General features: G+C 40.3%; 2 protein-coding genes across 2 annotated transcripts; one reads left to right on the top strand and one right to left on the bottom strand.

The window, feature by feature from the left end:
• Positions 1-1,258: 1,258 nt before the first annotated feature.
• Positions 1,259-12,024, top strand: si:ch211-114c17.1 (pre-mRNA-processing factor 39). The gene is made up of 15 exons (XM_044041055.1): positions 1,259-1,349; positions 4,777-5,027; positions 5,144-5,269; positions 5,375-5,493; positions 5,621-5,788; positions 6,407-6,587; positions 6,671-6,775; positions 6,873-6,990; positions 7,085-7,239; positions 7,749-7,875; positions 8,899-9,170; positions 9,839-10,023; positions 10,146-10,220; positions 10,987-11,161; positions 11,310-12,024. The coding sequence occupies exons 1-15, from the start codon at positions 1,292-1,294 to the stop codon at positions 11,382-11,384; spliced, it is 2,190 nt and encodes a 729-aa protein (XP_043896990.1). The 5' UTR covers positions 1,259-1,291; the 3' UTR covers positions 11,385-12,024.
• Positions 12,025-13,883: 1,859 nt separating this feature from the next.
• On the bottom strand, positions 13,884-19,481 carry ubxn1 (UBX domain protein 1). The gene is made up of 10 exons (XM_044041079.1): positions 19,421-19,481; positions 18,884-18,948; positions 18,620-18,673; positions 17,476-17,603; positions 17,025-17,106; positions 16,666-16,857; positions 16,264-16,315; positions 16,040-16,162; positions 15,337-15,520; positions 13,884-14,459 (listed from the first exon to the last, which is right to left on the bottom strand). Exons 2-10 carry the CDS (start codon positions 18,940-18,942, stop codon positions 14,419-14,421), a joined length of 915 nt encoding a protein of 304 aa, XP_043897014.1. The 5' UTR covers positions 18,943-18,948; positions 19,421-19,481; the 3' UTR covers positions 13,884-14,418.
• Between the last annotated feature and the right edge of the window lie 2,684 nt (positions 19,482-22,165).

The raw sequence follows: 22,165 nt of genomic DNA, 5'->3' as shown, positions 1-22,165 counted from the left end.
ATTGTCGCTTCTTCTTGAAACAATCTATCACACTGTAGGAGATGTTTACAAAATCAACATGACTTTTTTTTTTTTTTAATTCACTGTACAACAAATAACACTGTCCCCTTTATCAATACACATTGACTTTAGCTGACGATTTCCGGTTATGTCAAATATTTTTGAGTGTCGCCTTCTTTGAGGTTCTTTTTCAGGAGCATTGTGTTACAAAAATGACATGTTTTGCGCCTTGCCGGCAATGTATTTAGCGCTGTGTAAATGTGATGGCCTGTTGCTGGGGCCATCAATGTCGCTGTAGTTGTCGAGGCTGCTGCAGCCACTGGGGGCCCTGTAGTCGCCGGAGCCATAGTTGTGGGCCCCACAGTCTCTGAATCTGCAGTTGCCAGATCCTTGGTTGATATGGTTGCTGTAGTTGCCACAGTTGCAGGAGGCACCACAGCCATGAACACAGCCTCCATGGTTGTATTTGTCGCAGTGACTGCAGGCAATGGTGCCATCAGCGGTTTTAAGTGTTTAAGGAAAGAGGTTTTTTTTAACTATTACTATTACACAAGGGCGAAAGCCACAGTAATAATGGCTGCTGGTCAAACAGCCAATGTGACATTTGTAGACACTGTATCCTAAAAGATAGACAGGAAAGAGGTGTTTCCGTAAGCAACACATTTTCACGTCACTTGTTAATTAGTAAGTTCAAGTAACATTCATGATTGTCTGGGACATCTGAAAAATGTAGTAGTGCCAGGAAACTTCAATAATATTAACCAGCATGTCAAATAAAACAAATTAATTGAGAAAATGCAAACCAAGGATTAGCAACGTATACCATTAATCTAATAAATCCCTTATGGAAAAAAATGTGTTTGCAGTTTAAAATAAAGTATGATAAATACTAAGCTCTCTGTCAAGCAGTCACCAAATGTGGTGGTGACAGACTGACTGAATGGAGTGCTCTGGTGAACTCAAACAGACAAGGTGGAAGATGTTAACTTAGGTAAATGAGGACAGAATGAAAGCAAAAAAAATATTTTATAGTAAATTCAATTGGTTGGGTTTATTGGCGCGTGACAACGGGACATTACCGCCACCTACTGGGCAGGAGGTTTTCCTTAGTGATAAATATATATACACGTATGGACATGTACAATATATATTCTATTTCTAGTTCTTCTCCCTCTTCTTCGTTGTTCCGACAGGCTGTAAGCTTGAGAGGTATCAATGCTGCCCTCCACATTTGGAACTTTCACCGGCCCCAGTGGTCGCACCTGAATGACGTAAGGCGGACGTTTCCATCATGGCGGCGGAAGGCGGTGAGGAGCTGAGCGGCAACGGGGACTTCGAAGAGTCTTCAGGTTAGTTCGAATTACGTGGAACAGCCTTACGATATACACAGATGTTTAGTTTCACCCGTATTTCTGGGCCCCGGGTTCGTGTGCAGATGTTGTGAGTAAAAGGCTCAGGCTGCACCGGGTTTCACTACAAGCGTGAGGTGCTAGGTTTGGCTAACGTGAACTCAGCTACACAAGTGTGTATGTGAACTAACTGTAAGCACCATTAGTGAAGCTTCTTCTGTTTAAGTAAGGCGTCTATTGACCACAAATAAGCTGAATTTCATTCACAAATTCCAGATTCTAGACTCACAACTATGAACCTTTACAGTTTTACTCAAATGATATTTCTTGACACATTTCTTGAAGTTTCCCATTTTCGAAACACTAAAAATAAATCCCTTGATTGGAGTGAACTTGAGGTCAAACATTAATTAAACGTTGGTTGTACACGCTCATGTAGCTGCTTTACAACTTTACAGAAAGGTACTTGTACAGAGTTGTACATGCTGTAGTGCATATCAGACATGTATGCTCATTTTATTTGCTCGTTTGTTATTAGTCACAACAAGTCGTTGGTAACGTTTGGTAATTGATGAGTCGTTGAATGGTCACTATTTAGATTCATTGCGATTAGAACACGGTTACAATGACAGCACGTCATTGACTATAGTCACATAACAAAGTGAGGTTGAGAGAGTTATTCCTGTTTTCGTTATGTCAAGATTGATTACTGTAATCCTTTATATGTGGGTATGGATCAGTCATCTCTTTGTCGGCTTTAATTAGTGCAGAATGCAGCCACTTGTCCTCTGACCTGAAAAAGAAATGTGACCATATAACATCCGTTTTATCCAGTTCAGTATTGATTTTAAGATTGTATTGGTTGTTTTTAAGCTTTTAAATGGGCTGGCCCCAGCCTATTTATGTGACTTTCTGGTTTGAGGATCTTGAGGTCATGAAACAAGGTGTAATACCAGTGAATTTCAGTAAAGTGCATATGTATTTAATTGGTGGGAAACAGTGACAAGAGACATTAACTTAAAAGCCTGGATACAGCAATCACAGCAGCAATGATAACAGTTATGATGTTATTATAATTGTAATAACTATGATCGTGGTAATATAGTAAAAAGAATGACTGTACTGACATGATAATATTCTAAACTACCTAACTGTAGCAAGGTAAGCTTTGCATCAGGATGTATCATGGAATCAAATCAAACTGTATTGTTGACAATGATAAACAAATTCAATCATGACATCTTCTTCCACTACTAAGTTCTGGCAGGGTGTGCACTAAGAGGTGCAATGCTGCCCTCCACAGTTCAAAGTTCCCAGTCACATTTTTAATTTCTTTAACACAGATCAAAGTTTCCCTTCATTCTCATCCCTATTTGATTCATTACAACATAGAACATCGGATGTTAATCTGGATCACTGCTAAATGTGTTTTGTGAGTGAGAATGTGATTAAAGTTTTGATGAAAAGATGATTCGGCTTTGTAAATTGTGTCTAATTAGATGACGAGTGTTTAAAGTTTTGCCAACTGTGTGACTGACAGAGTTCTGGCAGTTCACATTTTTGTTAAAAAAAAAGAAAAAATAGTTTTTCATGTTTTAGCTATGTTCAACTCAGTGTATTTATGTGAAATTACCTACAGTATGTAGTGCCATAGCATTTTATCAGTAATATAATTCAGATGGATAAAAAGTTAGTCTGAAGCATCAGCCTTGTAATTCAGAACCAAACTGTATTGAAACATGAGCAGATGAATAATGTATCTAAACAGGAACAATATCTCTAACCTACAGATTCAGTTTGGGTTTGTTGAATGTTATAGTCATCGTGTGTGGATAGATCACCGGCTGCAGTTAGTCCTTACTTCACTCTTGTCAGTCAGTCAGTCATCATCTAACCGCTTTATCCTCCACCAGAGGGTCGCGGGGGGTGCTGTGCCAATCTCAGCTACATCGGGCGATAGGCGGGGTACACCCTGGACAGTTCGCCAGTCCATCGCAGGGCCACACACAGATAGAGACAAACAACCATTCACTCTCACACTCACTCCTACGGTCAATTTAGAGTGTCCAATTCACCTATTCCCCACATTGCATGTTTTTGGACTGTGGGAGGAAGCCGGAGTACCCGGAGAGAACCCACGCACACACGGGGAGAATATGCAAACTCCATGCAGAAAGGCCCTTGTTCCAACTGGGGCTCGAACCCGGGTCTTCTCGCTGCAAGGCGAGAGTGCTAACCACTACACCACCGTGTGACCCACTTCACTCTTGTATTTAGCTTATTCACTAATTTGACTGTCACACCACACAGGGTTAACATTTCAGCAGACTTTTAGAATCAATTTTGTCTTAACTGTTGTCTATTTGTCAATTTCAAACACTACTAGTTCACTAGAGTGCACAATGTATCAAGTATCAGGAAGCAGACAGACTTGAAACATAATGGCCTTAAGTGTCTAGTTTCCACATTACACTTAATTAGCAAATGTCATTTTCCGATAGACGTTCAGTGCAGTTTTATTATAATAACTCAACATCTCAGTACATCCAGTGCTACAAGAGAGGGAGTTGGTTTTGCCATTTTACACTTTTTTGTGTTTTTTTTACATTTTTCACATAGTAAGACTTGGAGAGCATGTGTCACACCTCATGAACTTAGACAAATTTATGTGGGAGGGTTTAAGGCACAGAAGCAATCACAGCATTTTTGAGAAAGGCTGGGCATCTGATCGATGGCTGGCATGAGTGTCAACGCAGGATGCAACGATAATGAGGTGGTTTAGTGTCGAAGCTAATTTATTGACAATCAGTCTGTAGAGGCATTTCTCAACCAAAAATACAAAACAATTACCAAGCTGTTATTATGTTTTATCTATGTGTTATGTGAGTGTAAACTGGATCTCTGTTGTTTTGGCCTGTTGGTTGGACAAAGGCACTAGAATGTTTTAAATGTTGTAAAGGGTTTTAGGAAATTATGACTGAAATGTTTATCTAACTTTTCACAATTTTCAGACATGTATTTAACTAAATTGTCATGGAAGAAAACAATCTGAAGAGAAATTACACCATTATTTTTATTACCAGCTCCACAGCTGAAAAAACAAAGGATTTAAAAAAAAAAAGAAAAAATAAGTCAACCAGTTTCACTGTCAAATATGTAAGAATTTGCTCCTTTTCTCAGTTGTATATAATGTATGTTATTTTTAAGTCTTTGGTATCTGGTTATTGTTGGGAAAATCAAATAAACTGAAGCATCTGTTTGTCACTTGGAATGATGAACTCATGACTTGAAACTAGATCTACTAATAAATAAAACCTAGTGAAACATTTTAAATTTAGAATCAGGTTGATCCAGCAGAAGAGATGGAGATTACTTAATTGAGTTACGGAGTTCGTAAACTTTAATAAACTTTGATCTTCTCCCTTAGCCATGGAGGCTTCTGAAGTTCCTCCACCGCCTCCAATTGAGATGGTTGAGATGTCTGAAGAGGACAACAGTGCTGCCGCAGCCTCTGAAGCTCCCGCGGGCCTCGACCCTGCTCCCTTTTCTATACCTCAGGCTGCAGATGAGGAGGAGGGAGGACTGCCTGCTGACTTTGAGCGTCTGTGGAAGGCTTCCAATGACAATCCTCAAGACTTTACCAGCTGGACTGACCTGCTGCAATACTGTGAGCAAGAGGTATGTCGTGCGGCAAAGGAGATCCAATGATAAACGATTTTAAAAAAACGAGGCAGTTCAGGATGCTTGCAGTGGCTTAATGTAACTTTCTGGCCTACATTTTCTCACCTGTTCAGAATCACATCACAGCGTCACGCCAAGCATTAGAGGCTTTCCTCACTCGCTACCCACTCTGTTATGGCTACTGGAAGAAATTTGCAGATCTGGAGCGTCGTGCAGGATACAACAGCAAAGCAGAGGAGGTAAAACATGAGCTGGAGGCTACAGTAGTTTGTTCCTAACATCTTGAAGTGAAGTAAAGTGTTTTTCATGAGCCCATGCTAATCTACATGGTGTATGGTTGTTAGGTTTGTGTTAAGGGTCTCCAAGCAATTCCACTGAGTGTAGATCTGTGGATCCACTACATCAATCTGCTGCTGGGCACTCTGGATATGAACCTGCCTGAGTCGCCACAGCGGATTCGCAGGTAGATAAACACACACACACACACATTAAATATTTATTAAAATTATTTACAACAAATTTATTGTTGTAAAAAATAGAATAGTTTAAACTGATTCCCCTGGATACTGACTCCTGACCTCAACCCTCAGTGTGTTTGAGGATGCAGTTGTGGCAGCAGGTCTGGAGTTCCACTCAGACAGGCTTTGGGATTTGTATGTTGAGTGGGAGAAAGAGCAGGGGAACATGAGGAACGCAGCAGCCGTCCTGGACAGAGTCCTCAAAGTCCCCACTCAGCTCTACAACACACACTATGACAAGTAAGACCCCATACATACAGTGCCTAATCAAAACTTGTTAAAATAATGTCAGAAAAGTTGGAAACCGTAAATGCATTATTTTCAATACCTTGTTTACTGTTGCAATTATGTTTTTTTCATTAATTGTGGATTATATTTCCAATGGTTCATGACAATTCTCCTTCACGTTGTAAACATTATTGTTATAATCTGATATATTTGTGATTTACTTTGCATATGTAAGAAATGTTTTATATATTTTAGGATTTTAAGGAGAACTTTAAATCAACACAATATGGTAAGGGCCGGGTCAAACTTTAGGTGTCCATGTGTACGTAGAGATCCGAGTACTTGTGACGTAATCCGACCATTATCTTGTTGGTCTGTGTGGGCTGTATGTGCTCACTGTAGCGGAACAATTTCTTGTTCAGGTGGTGTAATTGTTTTGGACAAAGACAAAGAAAAAAACCTTCTTGAGGTTATACACGGCCTCACTCAGCGCTCAAAGAATATAAAAAATTACAAATGAGGGCATTATATTTTGAGTAATATTCAACTTCTGCTTGAACACATCATATCTGCTCTTCTCATGAACTTTGCCCTGTCTCCCGCTCTGTTCTTCATCTTGTCCCTCATCAGGTTCAAGGAGCATCTGAACAGCCACGAGCCCAAAGAGGTGCTGTCCCCGGAAGAGTACGAGGAGCTGAGGACGCTGTGTCGTCAGAGTCAGAAGGCAGAGCGTGCTGAACAGGCTCAGGAGGAGAAGCAGGAAAGGCCGCCAGGGGAGGAAGATCCCTCCACACCTGAGGGCACCGATTCAGTGAGTAACAGCTGATGATCACAACAGAGAGAATTGATTTTATGCTTATTGTTATAGTTTTTAATTATATGATTTTGTTTTAGGAGGAACTGATACAGAAGATAAGGGAACAGGTGCTGCTTGGTAGGGACAAAGTCTACCAGGACAACGAGGGAGAAGTCCGCCAGAGATGGAACTTTGAAGATTCGGTAAGTTGCAACTCAGTTTTATTTCTAACTTTTTATTCTTGTTGAGTTTTTCCTTTTTTTCTGTCTGTGTTTGAAACAAATTCTCTCCATTGGGCAGATTAAGCGGCCATACTTTCACGTCAAGTCACTGGATCGCCTTCAGCTCCGAGCCTGGCACTCCTACCTGGACTGGGAGATTGCGCACCTAAATACAGACATCAAAGCCCATGACCAAGGTAAAGGAGTACATGATGAAGCTGTTGCCTATTTTCACCCGTTAGTCTTGTGATTTCATTCAGTTGCAGTTTTCACACCACCGTCTCCTAATAGATTCAAACCAGGTAGCCACAGAGGGGTCAGAGGTAACGGCTCAGCCTTCAGAAGTGTTGGAAGCGGCCACAATTGTTAAGGACGACCGCAGGGTTCGCATCCTCTTTGAGCGTTGTCTGATCGCTTGTGCTCTCTATGAGGAGTTCTGGACCAGGGTAAGAAAAGTCTGTGTGTGTATGTTTGTTTGTTCTTGTATGGGTGTCTTTGTGAGGACAGAAACCTCTAAACCATAGAGAGTGAGGACATTTTGGCTTGTCCTCGCATTCTAAATTCATGAATGGGCTTTTTGAGTTTGGTTTCAGTGTTAGGATTAGGCATTTGGTTGTGATGGTTTAGGTTAGGGGCTAGGGAATGCATGATGTCTGAGTGTCCTCACTACAAATGTTGTGCAAACGCGTGTGTGTACGCACGCATGCACGTACACACGTACGCACGCATGTGGAGAAGAACATTGCAAGAGCATATTCTGCTGTGTTTCCACCAAGTGCCAAATGTTGAGAAGAGTAAATAACCAGTCCATACTGTTCTGGGTTTCTTTACCTGCACGTATCCTCTTCATATATCCTCAAGAACAAAAGATCAGTTAAAAAAAAAAGAAAGAAAAAGAAAGAAAAGATTATTGTTATGTATGTATGTATTTGCCTAACATTTGCGTGTTGTTCAGTATATTCAGTACCTGGAGCCACAGAGTGTGGAAGAGGCCCGAGCTCTTTACAAACGAGCCTGTGAGATCCACTTGCCACACAAACCCAACATCCACATGCAGTGGGCCACCTTCGAGGAGAGGCACGGTACGACTCCGACTGATGTTGATTGTTAAAATTCTGTCACGACATGAATTATTGTGATTATAAAGGCCCTCAAGACATTTACATTTTATTCACCCGAACATACCAAAAATGTGTTTCTTATGCATTACAATTCTAGTGTGTAAGAATTAGTGACATCTACTGGCAAGACTGCTAAATGCTAAATAAGTCCTCCACTCACTCCTCCCTTCCCAAGCATATTGGGGAACTATAGTGGCCTTCATGTACTAGAAAGGCTGTTGTTGTTGTTATCAACAAGCTTGTTGTGTTGCTCATCTGCTGATGAGTTTCCCATAGATAGAGATGTTTTAAAGTTGGTTTATGCATTTATGTGTACTAAGCCTCCACCTCAAAAAGGGAAACATATGCTCTAGCACAAAGAAAGTAGTTTTGAGTGATCAGAAGTCCCTTCGGCCCCTTCTACCATAACATGATGGAATACAACCTTAAAAAAAAGTTATGTTTGAACTTATCATTATCACTTAGCCTCAAATTAAAAAAATTCAGAATCCTTGTTTAGAGATGGGCGGTATAAACAGTATGCAATATAAATTATGTAAATTTGACAACGTAGAAATTTCTATTATACCGACTAACCACAGCAATGCGTGTTGATGACGTCGTTCTCCACTGGCACTCCTAACATTTACAGAGTTTCCCATACATTGATCATTGCGTAGTGATAGAATCAACACTGAGCAGCACATACTGATTGTCTTTTCTTTCTTTTTTTTCTTTTTTTTCTCACCATCACAATTAAAAAACACTACATATAGTTCTGTTCATTCCCACAGCATTTCACTGTCCAAAGTGGACATGTCCAGGTTGGCAAGCAAGTGGAGAAGGAGCTCTGAAGTGCACAAATGTACATATCCAAGAATATATCGCAATATATACTGTTACTGCAAGATGTTTCAAATTATACTGCAATATGCATTTTTTAAGCCATATTACCTTGTCCTACATTTGTATTCCACCACGCGTCTGAAAACTCTTCTCTATCAGGTGATTTAACTGAGGCTCGGCGAGTGCTGGAGGCGCTGGAGAGAAATCTGCCGGGGTTGGCAGTGGTCCGCCTCCGCCGGGCTGCTCTGGAGAGACGAGCAGGCCACCTGGACTTATCAGAGTCCTTGCTGCAGGAGGCGGTGGCTGAGTCCAAAGAGAAGCCCACAATGCACGCTTTCTACTCCATAAAGCTGGCACGCATGCTGCAGAAACTGGGCAGGAACCCCATCAGTGCCCGCAAGGTTTTACAGGAAGCGCTGGAGATTAGTCCGGTGAGACAATCATCAAACACCCACTGTAACATTATTCAGCCTGTAATAGAGGTACCAGGTTTTTATCTATTATCTAGTTAAAGGTGAAAGTATTTTTGCTGTAATATGGATAAACTGTATTTATTTATTTTTTGTGACACCAAACTTTCAAATGGGCCCATAGTCTGTATATAAGAAGGATATGGATGTAGTCTTTCTGTTTGAAAGGTGAAGCACAGGAAGTGGCACAGACTGGTTTCAAAAAGAAGACTTTGTCTCCTTCTCACTTGATTTATGACATCATTGAACATTTTCCTGAAGAGTTAATGGTCTCAATTGCTATATTCAGTTCTTATTCATTAGAAAATGTTAATTTTGTAAATTAGGTTCCCGTTTATAGGAAAATAGGCAATAAACAAGCACGGCACATAAAGATTGGACACCAGTGTGATATGTTCTTCTGCAGTGGCCGTTTTCTTTAATATTGACCTGTGGTATTGGTACTGTGATGTCTGAATTTCCACTCTGTCACCTCAGTTTCTAATGAATATAAATGTCAGTTAATCATCTCATTTGCTGCATAAATGTAATTTTTCAGACTGTGATTGAAATCTCATATCGTTGTGAATAATCATGCTTGTGCCTAAATAAGTAAAAAGCAAATACTTGATTGTCCATTCTTCCCTCAGGATAATGATAAACTGCACTTGAACCTGTTGGAACTGGAAGTGTCAGGAGACCCCTGGGCCTCAGCTGAGGCAGTGCAGGAGTGTGTGACGCGAGCTTTGGCAGCTCCTCTTACCCCCCACACCAAGATCCTCCTCTCACAGAGAGGCCTGCAGTTTGCAGAGGACTACAGCAACTCCATCCAGAGGTCAGAGTTCAACTCATGTCTCACAACTGACATAATTAAACAAACATTTAAATTCCAGGCAGTATATAACAAACTGTTTATGATGTTTGAATGTTTTTTCATCATCACCCCTGTCTCTGCAGTGTGCTGTCTGTGTATGAAGAACATCAGAAACTGTTGAAGGAGCTTGGTGGTACAAAGAGAGAAGCAGAAAATGGGTGAGAGAAAAGGGAACAGCTGATGTTGGGCTGCCCACGACAAAAACTTCATCTGAATAACATTACCATGTTCCCAAACTTTGGACTTACTCGTTGATAAACTCTGTAGTCAGCAGCACGTCATCCATAAACACTGAAGTGACTTCTGTCAAAACTACACAGTGTGACCACACTTCCTGTGTTTCAGATTAAAGCCATGCATGGTTCAGCCATATAGGTTATAATTTTATTTTGATGAGACACATCATCCTGAGTTTTCCGTGTTTGTTTCTGGTCAACAATTGTTTGGTCCATTAGGGGGCAGCCTTAAAGGGCTTTCACCCTTTTTTTTCTCCATTTGGTCAAATGAAGAGTAAACCTAAAACAATTACGATTGTATTCACATGTTGTATTCATAAAACTTTTATGTCACTTTGACGTCAACCTTTTGTCAGTTTAATTTATTTTTTTCAATCCCAACTCCCTCTGTTGTTGTGGGAATGAGACGTGTATCTCAGAGCCGCTGTCTGATGGTTAAATATCACATTTATCTCTGGAAATCAGTTGTTTTTGGGCTAAATTGAGAGTGGATAAAAGTGGTGTGTCACATTTGTCATGTACAAGAAAATGGCAGACATCTATGTACTGTTTTGTCTAGCAGATGTGAAATGTTCTAACGTCTAGAGATGATTATTGACACTAATGAGGTGGATATGACAGCAAGTGAAAGGTCAGAAATGTGGCGTAAGCCTCGGCTTGCTGCTGATCCACTGTTTTTTATTTTCAGGGAGGAGGAGGATCCAGAGAAACTGATCAAGAGTGAGGACGGCTCTCCTGTTGCTGTATCTGCACAAGTCCCACCCACCATGCCACACATCCCCATCACGACGCCCCCTCCGCCTGTGGTAGGCTCAGACGTGAGCGCACAGACCGGCTATGGGGGATACGGCAACTGGTACCAGGTAGGAATGATTGTTGGGATTTAAGACTATTTTGAAAATCTGTAAATGATCAAGCTAAAGGAGTGCTTCTGGTGGTTAAGGTGAGCGTACACTCACAAGCTACAGTTCCACATGTCCTGATTTCCTGTCTGTGTTGGTTAATTTCCAGCAATCACAGTATGGCAGCTATGGCTATGGTAATAACACCTGGAACTACAACCAGGGCTACTACCCTCCCAGCTAAAGAGAGCAACAGTGAAGGTGGGGACAGAGACCACAGGAAGCAGGTTGACTGCAGATGACGTCAGAGCTGAAAAACAAGCTGAGTCAAATTTCCCTCCGCGTTTCCTTTCCTCCGAGCCCTGGGTTTGTGAAAAAGCAGCAGGAGTTGGGCTCTTTTTAACGCGTCAGTGTCATTTCAGTGTTGAGTCTGAGCAGCCGATGGAGAGACGACAAAAGGAAAAGGTGACATTCTTTCTCGGTGTCTGCATTTTAACAAGAACTCTTTTGTATTTGTTTGCAAGGCAACCCCCGCTCCTTGATCCGTATTTTAAAAGTTACCCAAATGATCCACAACTTTACAGGTGCTGTATCATTGACATTTGTACCATTCCACACAATAGCCAATTTGTTTGTTTTTTTTCTTGTGTATATAAAGTTGTTTTATAGTGCGTCACAACAGCTCTCCTTTTAGTTGTCTTTATTTGTCTGGGAGTTTTTTAAGTTGGAAAGAGTCCGGAGATCTCTGTGCATCATGGCCTTGCCTCTCTCATTGGCTGGATGTACATGTTTTGTACATGTGCAAGTAGCAAGAGCATTAGATTATTACTAATAGTCTAATAGTACTTCTGCTTCCTGAGTTTCATAAAGGAAATGTGGGAGTGCTGGCCTGTGAATTGATTTTAACTCCTCCTTTAGTTTTTCCCTATGATCAGAATCTTGTTGGTACTTCTAAAACTGTATAAAATGACAACATTAACCATAATCTGCAATGACCTTTGGCCTCATGGAGCTTTTCAGTCTGTTTAGTGAGCTGCCAGTAGATGGCGCTAAAAACCTGTTCAGCACCTCAGACAGGCACAGGCAGCAGTATGTTCACTTGTAAATTCTGCGGTCTTCAGTACTGACACCCATACAAGATATTTTTACAGAATTAAAAAAAAATATATCAGTTTTACCAAAATATTTATATCACACAATACATTTTTCTGCTCTCATATTTATTCCATGCACTCCAGATCTTTCGCTCAAAACACACTCACTCACATATTAGGCCCCATCCATCTCTTCTCCTCTGGGGAATGAGTTCTTTCTTTGGTTATAACTTTCTGCACGCCTCGAGACAATCGCAAGCAATGTTAGATTTCAAAGTGAAACAGCATGCTGTGTGGTTACTGGCTCACCATCACAGATGAGAGTAACTCATTAGGTACCAACATTTTTACAGAGGAAGGTCGACACCACAGAAGTAAAGCATTTTGGGTTACCTGCGGTAAGAGATTCTCTTAAAATGGGAAACTCATTGACTACTACTCGCCCCAGCACGGTTTAAGTAGTGTTTCCACTAGCATAGTACTCGGTACCAGGTACTATTTGTAGTACCTGCTCCGGCGAGGTTCCAAGCGTGCTAGTAGTAGGTACTATGCGATGATTGGTCAGACTGGCCAGAGTCCAGTCACAGGAAGAGTCCTCCCACTCACAAATCAAGCCGAACAGCACCGAACTGTAAATCACTAAAAACTACTTAATAATCCTAAAAATGTGGGTTAATCTCCAACAACTACCAGGGAAACCGGTATATTTAACAGGAGTCTTTTAAAGTGGAGTGGTGTATTTAGGGACAGCGCCGGTGATCGCGAGCGGCATTACAGACCAAGAAATCAAGCCGAACAGTGCCGAATTGCAAATGAGTTAAAACTACTTAACAATCCTAAAAACGTGGGTCAATCTCCAACAATTACAGAAGTCTGGTGTAAAGTCACTAGTGTGTGTTGCATATAAAACTTAGTCACCGCAGTTTCACTCAGTCGTGCAGTGATGACTCCACCTACTTTAAGTAGGTACTAAGTAGGTACTGTAGTGGAGATGCAACCTAATCGTGCTGTGTCATACCGGGGCGAGTAGACCCGTGGCAATACACCATAAGTCAAACTCCAAGGCACTCTCTTTTTAAATGATTAAAAGGCATTAAGTATTATGGCATGGTTAAAACGAACACGTATGTACCATTGTGTAAAAGTATTGGAAGTTAGAAATTCAGCCCTATGGATGATAATGTGACCCCTTACCTGTTGAAAGTGCAACTTCTTGCCAATACTGTCAGTTTAAAAGGACTTGTCAATGTTGTGTTCACGTCTCTTGTGGTCAATAACTGAAGTTATTGTGGTTTTTAAAGGCTACAGCCTCTGAAGGGGGAGTTAACCTGCATCATACTGGAACCCTGAAACTGTTGCTAAAAGTAATCCAGCGTACATTGATTTTGTTTTCTCACTACAATCACGTATGTGCAACAGTGGTTAGTGGTGTTGTGTGCAGACTCCCGACTTTATATGCTTGCTATTTACTTTATGATCCACTCCAATGAAAACGGCACAATAAATTACTATGTCAAATCCCGGTTTGTCCCATTTCTCTTCCCTCAAACCCCACCTTCTAAATCAACACCCTGATAACATCCTATATGTCATCACCATTATCCCCAGTCTTATAATTATTGCTGTTAAGAAAATCCAGTCCACCAACATAATTCTCCAAGTTAGTTTTATTGTAAGTAGATCCTTGGTGATTATGTAGACATAACTGTAGGTAATATACTTTAAGATATAAAAAAAACTGTCAAAAGTAGAATGTCACAAAATCAAGAAACTAGAGGGGGTTCAATTTAAGGCCCTTTCAGAACCAATCGAATATCTCTGTGGTGCCTTGCTGTGTAAGGATCAGGTGAAAACTGGATGATGTTTATATTGTTTTTTCTTTTTGTAAAATGTGTCGCTGAAACCACGAGCAGTGCTCCTTGAAGCAGTATCAGTCAGAAGTCAGCTATCAAGTCAGTAAAATCAGCCCAGAGTGACAAAGGGCTACCCTCGGTTTGTCGTTTGGGAAGAAAAAAAAACAATTTCCCATTTCACCTCCATCTCAACCTCAGTTCAGATAGCCGGCTTTACTGAGTGATACTAAAACATGGGGGGCTCTCTTCCTGGATCAGTCATTTCCTGGTGGATCGGGTGGTGATGTAGTGGAAGAAGTGAGGTAGGCTCATAGAGCAGATCCTCCTGATCTTACTTTTTGGAAACCACTAGAACAGCTGAAGGCACCAAACCTAAAGAGACGGAAAAAAAGTTGTAAAAAGAAAAAAGGCAATCCAATGCAACCAGTAAAGAGGAATAAAGATTCCTTCAGCATGAAATTTGTTGAGAAGGAGTTTCTTTCAATGACAGATGTTTACGGTACAGAGTATTAATGTTGCAAACTTATTTAAAAACTAGCTAAACAAAGCTAAATCTAATAACAATTCTACACTATGAAAAAGAGACTCAAAGTGAGGGTCTGCAGTGGAGATTTGTTACAATATAAACGGATAAAAGTGGAGAGATTGTCATAAAGCTGTTTTAAAGCAAACACCCCGGTTGGAACAAGGGCCTTTCTGCATGGAGTTTGCATGTTCTCCCTGTGTGTGCGTGGGTTCTCTCCGGGTTCTCCGGCTTCCTCCCACAGTCCAAAAACATGCAATGTGGGGATTAGGTGAATTGGACACTCTAAATTGACCATAGGAATGAGTGTGAGAGTGAATGGTTGTTTGTCTCTAGCTGTGTGTGGCCCTGCGATGGACTGGCGAACTGTCCAGGGTGTACCCCGCCTATCGCCCGATGTAGCTGAGATTGGCACAGCACCCCCCGCGACCCTCTGGTGGAGGATAAAGCGGTTAGATGATGACTGACTGACTGACTCTCTTTCAATCTCTACCGGTTTGACATTAAAATAGGTTTAATGTTTATAAAAAATAAAACAAGACGACAGTGTACATGTATGAACACAGTGTAACGCCTTCCGTGTTTTGCTATAGTCACTATCATATCCCTTTTAAGAACATGCACCTTGTTCAGTTCAGTTGTCCTCTTAAGACCAGTATTAATGCTTTATGATGTGATGTCACACATTCTTTGTTCAAATGCATTTATTTCCACAGCTGTGCTCACCCAGCTCTTTCAGAGGTTTCTCCATATCCAGTTCAGTGTAGACTTGACGGGGATAGGGCGACAGCAGCGTGAAGTCCTGGCCCTCAGGTGTGTTGCCATTCACCTGCACGTAGACGCGCACTGCCGCCAGCGGCTCCTGGGCCTTAAAGACTGCCGTGATGGTCGAGCCGTCCAGCAGACGAATCTGTTTAGAGCAGGTGGGGAAGAAGGACTTCTCATTACAGCCACATAGTTCACTTCCAATTCATTACAGCTCTAATTTTGACAGTTCACATTCATAATTGCGTGTTTTTCAACTGTTCGCCTCGAATGGCACACATGCATGCACCGGTACCTTTTTGCATGTGTCAACAACAGAAAAGGTCATACTTGTGAGACCGCTCAGTATTTAAGAGGGAGACATGGTTACCCTCTTCTCTGTTTGATGCACTGCTGCTCAACACATGCATAGATTCTGATATGATCATTTTACACAATCTGATCAAACCTGGTTTCAAAACAAGTTGGTGTTGACAACCAGATTCCATGCAGCCCTGAAAATCAGATGTGAGTCACATCAACAGAGGAGCCTGGCGATTTGAAACGAGAGGTCAGTTTGTGTGATGGGTTTGTTTGTGCTCTTTCGGACGATATGAACTTCTCTGGTCTTTTCACCAACTACACATGTTAAAACATGTTCCACATAATTATGCGAAGACTGTACCTGTATCCTGGACTCGTCGTACTCTCTCTTAGTGGGTGGAGGACCCTGACCAGTGGGTGAAGTCGGGCTGGGCTGAGCAGGTTGAGATGACGCAGCTGTGCTCGGAGGTGGTCCTCCTCCAAACTGAACAGGACAAACGCCATAAGTAAGTTACAGTTTTTAACAGAAGTGAAAATAGTAACAGAATGAGAATTGAACAAGACAATGGAAAGTGACAGCTGTACCTTCTGCGCTCTCTCCTCTCTGTCTCGTGCGATCTTATCTTTAACCCTTTGCCTGGCAGAGAATAAAGAAAAGCATCTTTAAACACTGACAGTTTTGTTTTCACTTTTATTTCAGGAGTAATGAGTGGTGTGGCTCCCTGCCTGGATCCAGACCTCAACAATGCAACCCCAGTTGTTTTTTATAAATACTTAAATTAAGAACGTTTAATGGTGTAAAAATAATTTAAAAAAAACATTTGGACTCCTTAGAATGCATTTCAAAGAAAGTGCATGAAAACATGGACAATATTAATTAAGTCAAATATTTCTTGAATCACAGCTTAAACAGGATAAAAACGGGTACAATGAGTCTACTTTTGCTGACACTGAAATGTTACTTCTTCTTTTCAATCAATACTTTACCTTGCCATTTTGTCCTCCATCTTCTCTTTCCTACGCTGGTCAGCGAGCTTCTTCATCTCATCATCCTGTATTTTTTGTCGGACCTGCTGCAGTTCTTGACCATGCCTCCTCCGCTGCTTCTCCCTATCCACTTCATCTGCCCGCTCTCGCTCTCTTCGCTCTGCCTGCTTCATCCGCATCAGCTCCTCTAGCCTGAAAGAGACACACCAACACACTGATGAGCTAACTTTGTTCTGTCACTATCTCTAGCAAAGTGTACTGTCTTGAGGAATATTATCATTATCATTATTAGGATTATCCCTGTTCTTATAGATTAAATCTGTATCACGTAGTATGGGCAATAGTGTGGAGACTCTTACCTTTTAACCTGCTCACGTTTCTCCTCCTCCGTCAGTGGTCGCCTTAAACTCATGTCAGTCTCACTGAGGCTGTTGTCTCCACCTGTTAAGAAAGACAGAACAAAAGGACATTAGTTGTTGTGTGTTTTGTAATGTTTTGCTGTTGACCATCAAAGCGCTGTTACAAAATGTCATAGTGGTTTGATCTAACCGATGCAGTCAACACGGCAAACTGCAGTGTGGAAACCAAATAACAAAAGAGAGACTCTAGACAGAGACGCTAGTGAAACTAACCATCTTACATCATAATATTCAGTGTTTGAGATAATGTCTCTGTATGACAGTTTAACTTCGGATAACTTAAGAAACTAGTTACACGAGTAACACCTGGTATGTGTCATCACACAGCTCATATGTGGGTGATGTCAGGGGAATTCCTGACCCCCTATAAAAGCACAACATGCAGTTTGACCTTCAATGGTGTCGGCTAGTGTTGGCTGTTCTGGGCTGGACTCGCTCTTTGTTTCTCCACCCAGGACGTTACCCACAGGCGGCACATAAGGCTCATCAATGTCAGGGTCGTTCTCATGTTCCATTAACCTGAGGGAAGCACATATAGCACATGATTAATATGACAAGAAGCATGGAACTGGATTGTCTCATTGTCCTTGATCTTTTCGCAATTGTTGTTTTTCATCAGTACTACTACTGCGCAATTAATCCCAAAATAATCGAAATACAAGCAGACATCCAAATCGAAAGACATTGCATTTTTTTTTTCTTTCAGCTTCTCCCTCACTAGGGGTCACCACAGCGGATCACCTGTTTTTTCACTGACCCACATTTATGATTTAGGGAAGATTACGCTGGATGCCCTTCCTGAAACAACTCTCCCATTTATCTGGGCTTGGGACTGGCACTACGAGTACACTTGATGTACTCATCCCCAGTGGATGCGGTCAATTTAGAGTGTCCAATTAACCCAATCAATGGGGGGGGCAATGGGAATTGGGTACCTTGATTAGAAGTACCCCAGTCCTTGACCTGTTGAGATTGACTAATCGTTCTATTAATCAATGATTATATTTATGATGTTTTGTCCATAAAATGTTTATCAGTCCATCCTCAAAAATGTTTTGCTTTGTTCAAGAATTAAAAATACCCAGTTTGCCATCAAAGAGGAGCAAAAACTTGAGAACATATTCACATTAAAAAGGTCCAGTGTGTAAAAATTTGTGACATCTAACTACAGAGTGTGACTAACTTTGCCCTCCTCTCAGCCATCTGTTTCCTGTAAGTTAACTATGGAGGCCTTCACATACAATAAAGGATGTCGTTCTTCATTTGTTTAGCCTAATTCAAATCATGTTTGTCCAACTTTGCTGCTGTAGAAACATGGCAGCATAGAAGCCTTACGGCTTAAGTATATAAAAGACCAATTCTCTGACTACAAAACTAAACAATAATTATTAAACAGGCAATGATACACAAACATACTTATGGGTAATATATTGACTATCCGTCATTAAAACCTACTAGGTTGCAATGGACCTTTAGGATGATGAAATAAAAAGTTGAAGCACAACCAATTAATCGAGTTTCCAATGTTAACTCACCAGTCCATGGCTCGTTCGATCCCCTGGTTCCCTGTGTTGGCCACTGCCCGCTCCCTAGAAACACCCACAGATTATGATTATTTCACTTGGATATACATTAGCCAGGAAACATTTCATGTTTAAAATATGATCATAAAAGAGGATGCTGGCCAAGACAGTCAGCAGCACATTTACGAGTAACAAATACCATACATTAACAAAAAACAAGTAGTTAAATTCTCAGGGTCATATAAAATATCACAATATCCAAATGGACTAACTCACGCTCTGTTTCTGCCAAAGCCCATGTCCAGCAGGCTCTCTAGTGTTGTTAGCTCTGCCATTTTGACCTGAAAAAGGTTTATAAACATGCCACTATGTTAACAATGGACTCATTATTTTTTAATTTGCCATATTGCTGGTACAGATGGTGAGTCATTATGACACACACTTTAGCAAACTTAAGTTAGCATTGTAAGTCAACACAACAACACAGACAGCACTTCTCGTTGACTTAGTGCTGTGTAAAGCACCGACTCTTTCGTGGTCGTTTCGTTTTAGTTACTCAATACCAAAACTAGACGTTATACTGGGAGCTAAAATTAGCTAAATGAGCTAAAATGAATGTGGCTAACGTTCAAACGTTCAAGATAGCTAGCGCCACTAAAACCGAGCAGGAACTCTCATAAGATCTCCATCACTTTATACGTCAACGTTTGTTCGTAAGACACACGTTGAGGTAATCGAGGGCGTTATTTTTACTTCTCTCAGGTATATTATTAGTATATATGCTCGTGGACACAACATTAGTTAGCTACTCACACATCAGCCAGCACCGCCTCAGCAGTACGGGAGCCTTCATGGGTCAAATAGGACACAAAAGAGTAAGCATAATACTGATGAATGTCGAAAACCGAAAATTATATTATGTGATTAATTTAAACTAGGGACATAATGTAGATTAAAGGATTGTGTTTAATGTGTATACAGTATTTATATAAATTGTTTTTAATAGAATGTTTATGCCTACTTTATTATAATTTTGAATTATGTAAAGGCAAATATTTGTTTTCAAAATTTGTTTCTTAGCCCCATACAGTAAAATAAAAAACAAAATAGTTATACAGTTTGTCCAAAACTTTCATAACAAGACACAAACTACTTTGTTGACTCCAGAACTCTCTTGCAAACTGAAATACAGGATCTAACACCATGTTCCCTCTTCTCAAAACTGATTCCTACCACCAAAGCAACACAGCTATTAGGGCTGGGAATCACAGGGTACCTCATTACACGACGGTTCACGATACCAATAATATCACAATACAGTGATTCTGTGATGATCAATATATTGCAATCATATAGCAATACATCACTGAAAAATCAATAACCTCTAAGAGACTCTCATATGTGTGACAGAATCCTTTTCTACCCAGGTTAAACAAGAGAATATTCACAAATGAATATAGAAAGTTCCATTTATGCTCCTGGCAATATTTAATTTTGAATGACATTTTGTCAAAACTTCTGTTGTAAAAATTTAAATAATTAACATGAATCATCTGACCTTGACCGTCTCTACATTTAAATATTTGATCACTTCATTATACTAAAAGATTAATTTACTCCCATTACATGGTGTGTATGAGTCCCACATCTCTATACTTTTTTACTTTTTTTTTTTAACAGGATTGACAGAGTGAAGAAAAAGGGTCCTCAGAGTGAAGGTCCTGATTTGAAGAGGATTGAGGCTTAACGGTGTCTCTTATTTGCTGGTTTACATCTTGTCTGATTATGGATTCTGCACTCGTGTTCAAACAGAATGCAATCTGCTGAGTTTTATGGGCAGGTTAGCTCTGTTACATATTTACAGTAAGTGTAATGATTGATTTTTCTCTCTCCTCCACACAGTCTTAAGCAGCCCGCAATCGCAGGTCTTTCGTTTCTCAGGGGCGACTGACTCCTATCTATCTCTCCCTGCTCACTTTGGCTCCACATCGTTTCTCTGTTGCTTCTCCTATTTGTTGAGCTGTTTTTCCTCACACTTCCAATGTGTTCATCGTTCTCCTCTTTTGTTTCAGAATAAATGACATTAGCTCCGTGTGCAGTGTATACATGGTAAGTATAAACTTTCTTAAATTTCAATGTTGCTAATGAATCACTGAGATTTCATGTACAGTCTATTGGGACATAAAATTGTACTTAAACCAACATAATGATTTATATTTTGCATTGTTTAATACTGTTTTCTCACTCATTTCAGAATGCCTCCTTTTTTTTAAATCAGTTAAACTCCACAGTCATACATTGCCCATTCACAACACTTTGCCACACACATTGAAATGACATATGAAGAGAAAAACAAAACGGAAATGTTGATTGTCCTCCAAATCCCTTCTGATTAGGTTATTATTTACCAGACAACAAATTTGGATTTATTATTCAAAAAAATGATAGTCCACAACTGTGAATGTCAACGCTTTGCTTCAGTAACAGATGAGACAAGATAGACAAAATCTCTAGATTGACTGAAATATAATTAGTGTTACTCTTAACTTAATCCCAGGAAAATACATTTGAAGATGTGTACAAGAATTTAGTCTTTTTAGTAAAAAAAAACCAAACCCAAAACATTAATTTTAATATGATGACAGAAAGAGATAAAATCATCTGGTTAAAAAATGGGTAAAGTCAAAGGACACTTTAGGGGATGAAGGTCTTTTTAGTCTAACCTTAAACTGCTTTATGGCTCTGTTTTTTTGTTTTGTTTTACAGAAGGAGAGGGTTAAGTGTCAAAGTTCACTCAGGATAAGTTAAGGGAGTCTCGAAAGATATGAGGCATGCACAAGGAAATGATGCATGCTCCTGTTTACTGTTTGTCCTCAAAGCCATATCAATGCCGATCTGTCAAAGATTAATTTTGATGGTCTTGACTCCTAGCACATTTTAACTGAGTGAATGACCCTGATTTTATTGGAGTCATAATGGCAACATGTAACCTTAGAAGCAGTAAAAACTAAGATCAAGAGGCACGAGGCTGTGCTGAATGATACTTAACTAACTCTTTATTAGGTGGCAGTTTTTATTATCACATGAGGACTTGGGTATACAAGCTGTAGTAAAAGTATTTGAAATTGTGGGGTCAGCAATGCCTGACCAAAAGAGGGCAGCATTATTTCAAATGTGTGAAACCTTTAAGGCATATAATAAAAATGTAGCTCATAAAATACTTACAAATGAGCCATTGTTGGGATATGGTAGTATAGTAAAAAAAATAATCCTATGATTCTAGCCTCTGCTGGGGAGTTGAACATTTTACTCACTGTATGCTCAATAGCTATAAAGAATTTAATCGCAGTAAAACATCTCAAATATTCACAAGAACTTCAAGTAACTTTCATCTCTGTGTCTTCAGGTGTCGGTAGAAACCTGTACAATCAATTTTATGTCAAGATTAATCCCACAATTATAGGAGTGTTGTGAGCTATGTTGTCCCTGTGGGTCTAACCAGCTGTAACAGCATCTCCATATGGAAAAAACTCTGGCTTCCAGTGGAGCTGCTGTTAT

This window comes from Solea senegalensis, linkage group LG12 (assembly GCF_019176455.1).
Source record: "Solea senegalensis isolate Sse05_10M linkage group LG12, IFAPA_SoseM_1, whole genome shotgun sequence".
Lineage (NCBI taxonomy): Eukaryota > Metazoa > Chordata > Actinopteri > Pleuronectiformes > Soleidae > Solea > Solea senegalensis.
This window is presented reverse-complemented; position numbering and strand designations above follow the sequence as displayed.

Excerpts from the sequence above, each read along its gene's own strand:
- si:ch211-114c17.1 (XM_044041055.1), top strand. The coding sequence starts at position 1,292 with ATGGCGGCGGAAGGCGGTGAGGAGCTGAGCGGCAACGGGGACTTCGAA. Across the intron at positions 5,789-6,406 it reads TACAACACACACTATGACAA|GTTCAAGGAGCATCTGAACA; the intron begins GTAAGACCCCAT and ends GTCCCTCATCAG. Across the intron at positions 7,876-8,898 it reads CACCTTCGAGGAGAGGCACG|GTGATTTAACTGAGGCTCGG; the intron begins GTACGACTCCGA and ends CTTCTCTATCAG.
- ubxn1 (XM_044041079.1), bottom strand. The coding sequence starts at position 18,942 with ATGGCAGAGCTAACAACACTAGAGAGCCTGCTGGACATGGGCTTTGGC. Across the intron at positions 18,674-18,883 it reads GGCTTTGGCAGAAACAGAGC|GGAGCGGGCAGTGGCCAACA; the intron begins GTGAGTTAGTCC and ends GGGTGTTTCTAG. Across the intron at positions 17,604-18,619 it reads ATCGAACGAGCCATGGACTG|GTTAATGGAACATGAGAACG; the intron begins GTGAGTTAACAT and ends TGCTTCCCTCAG.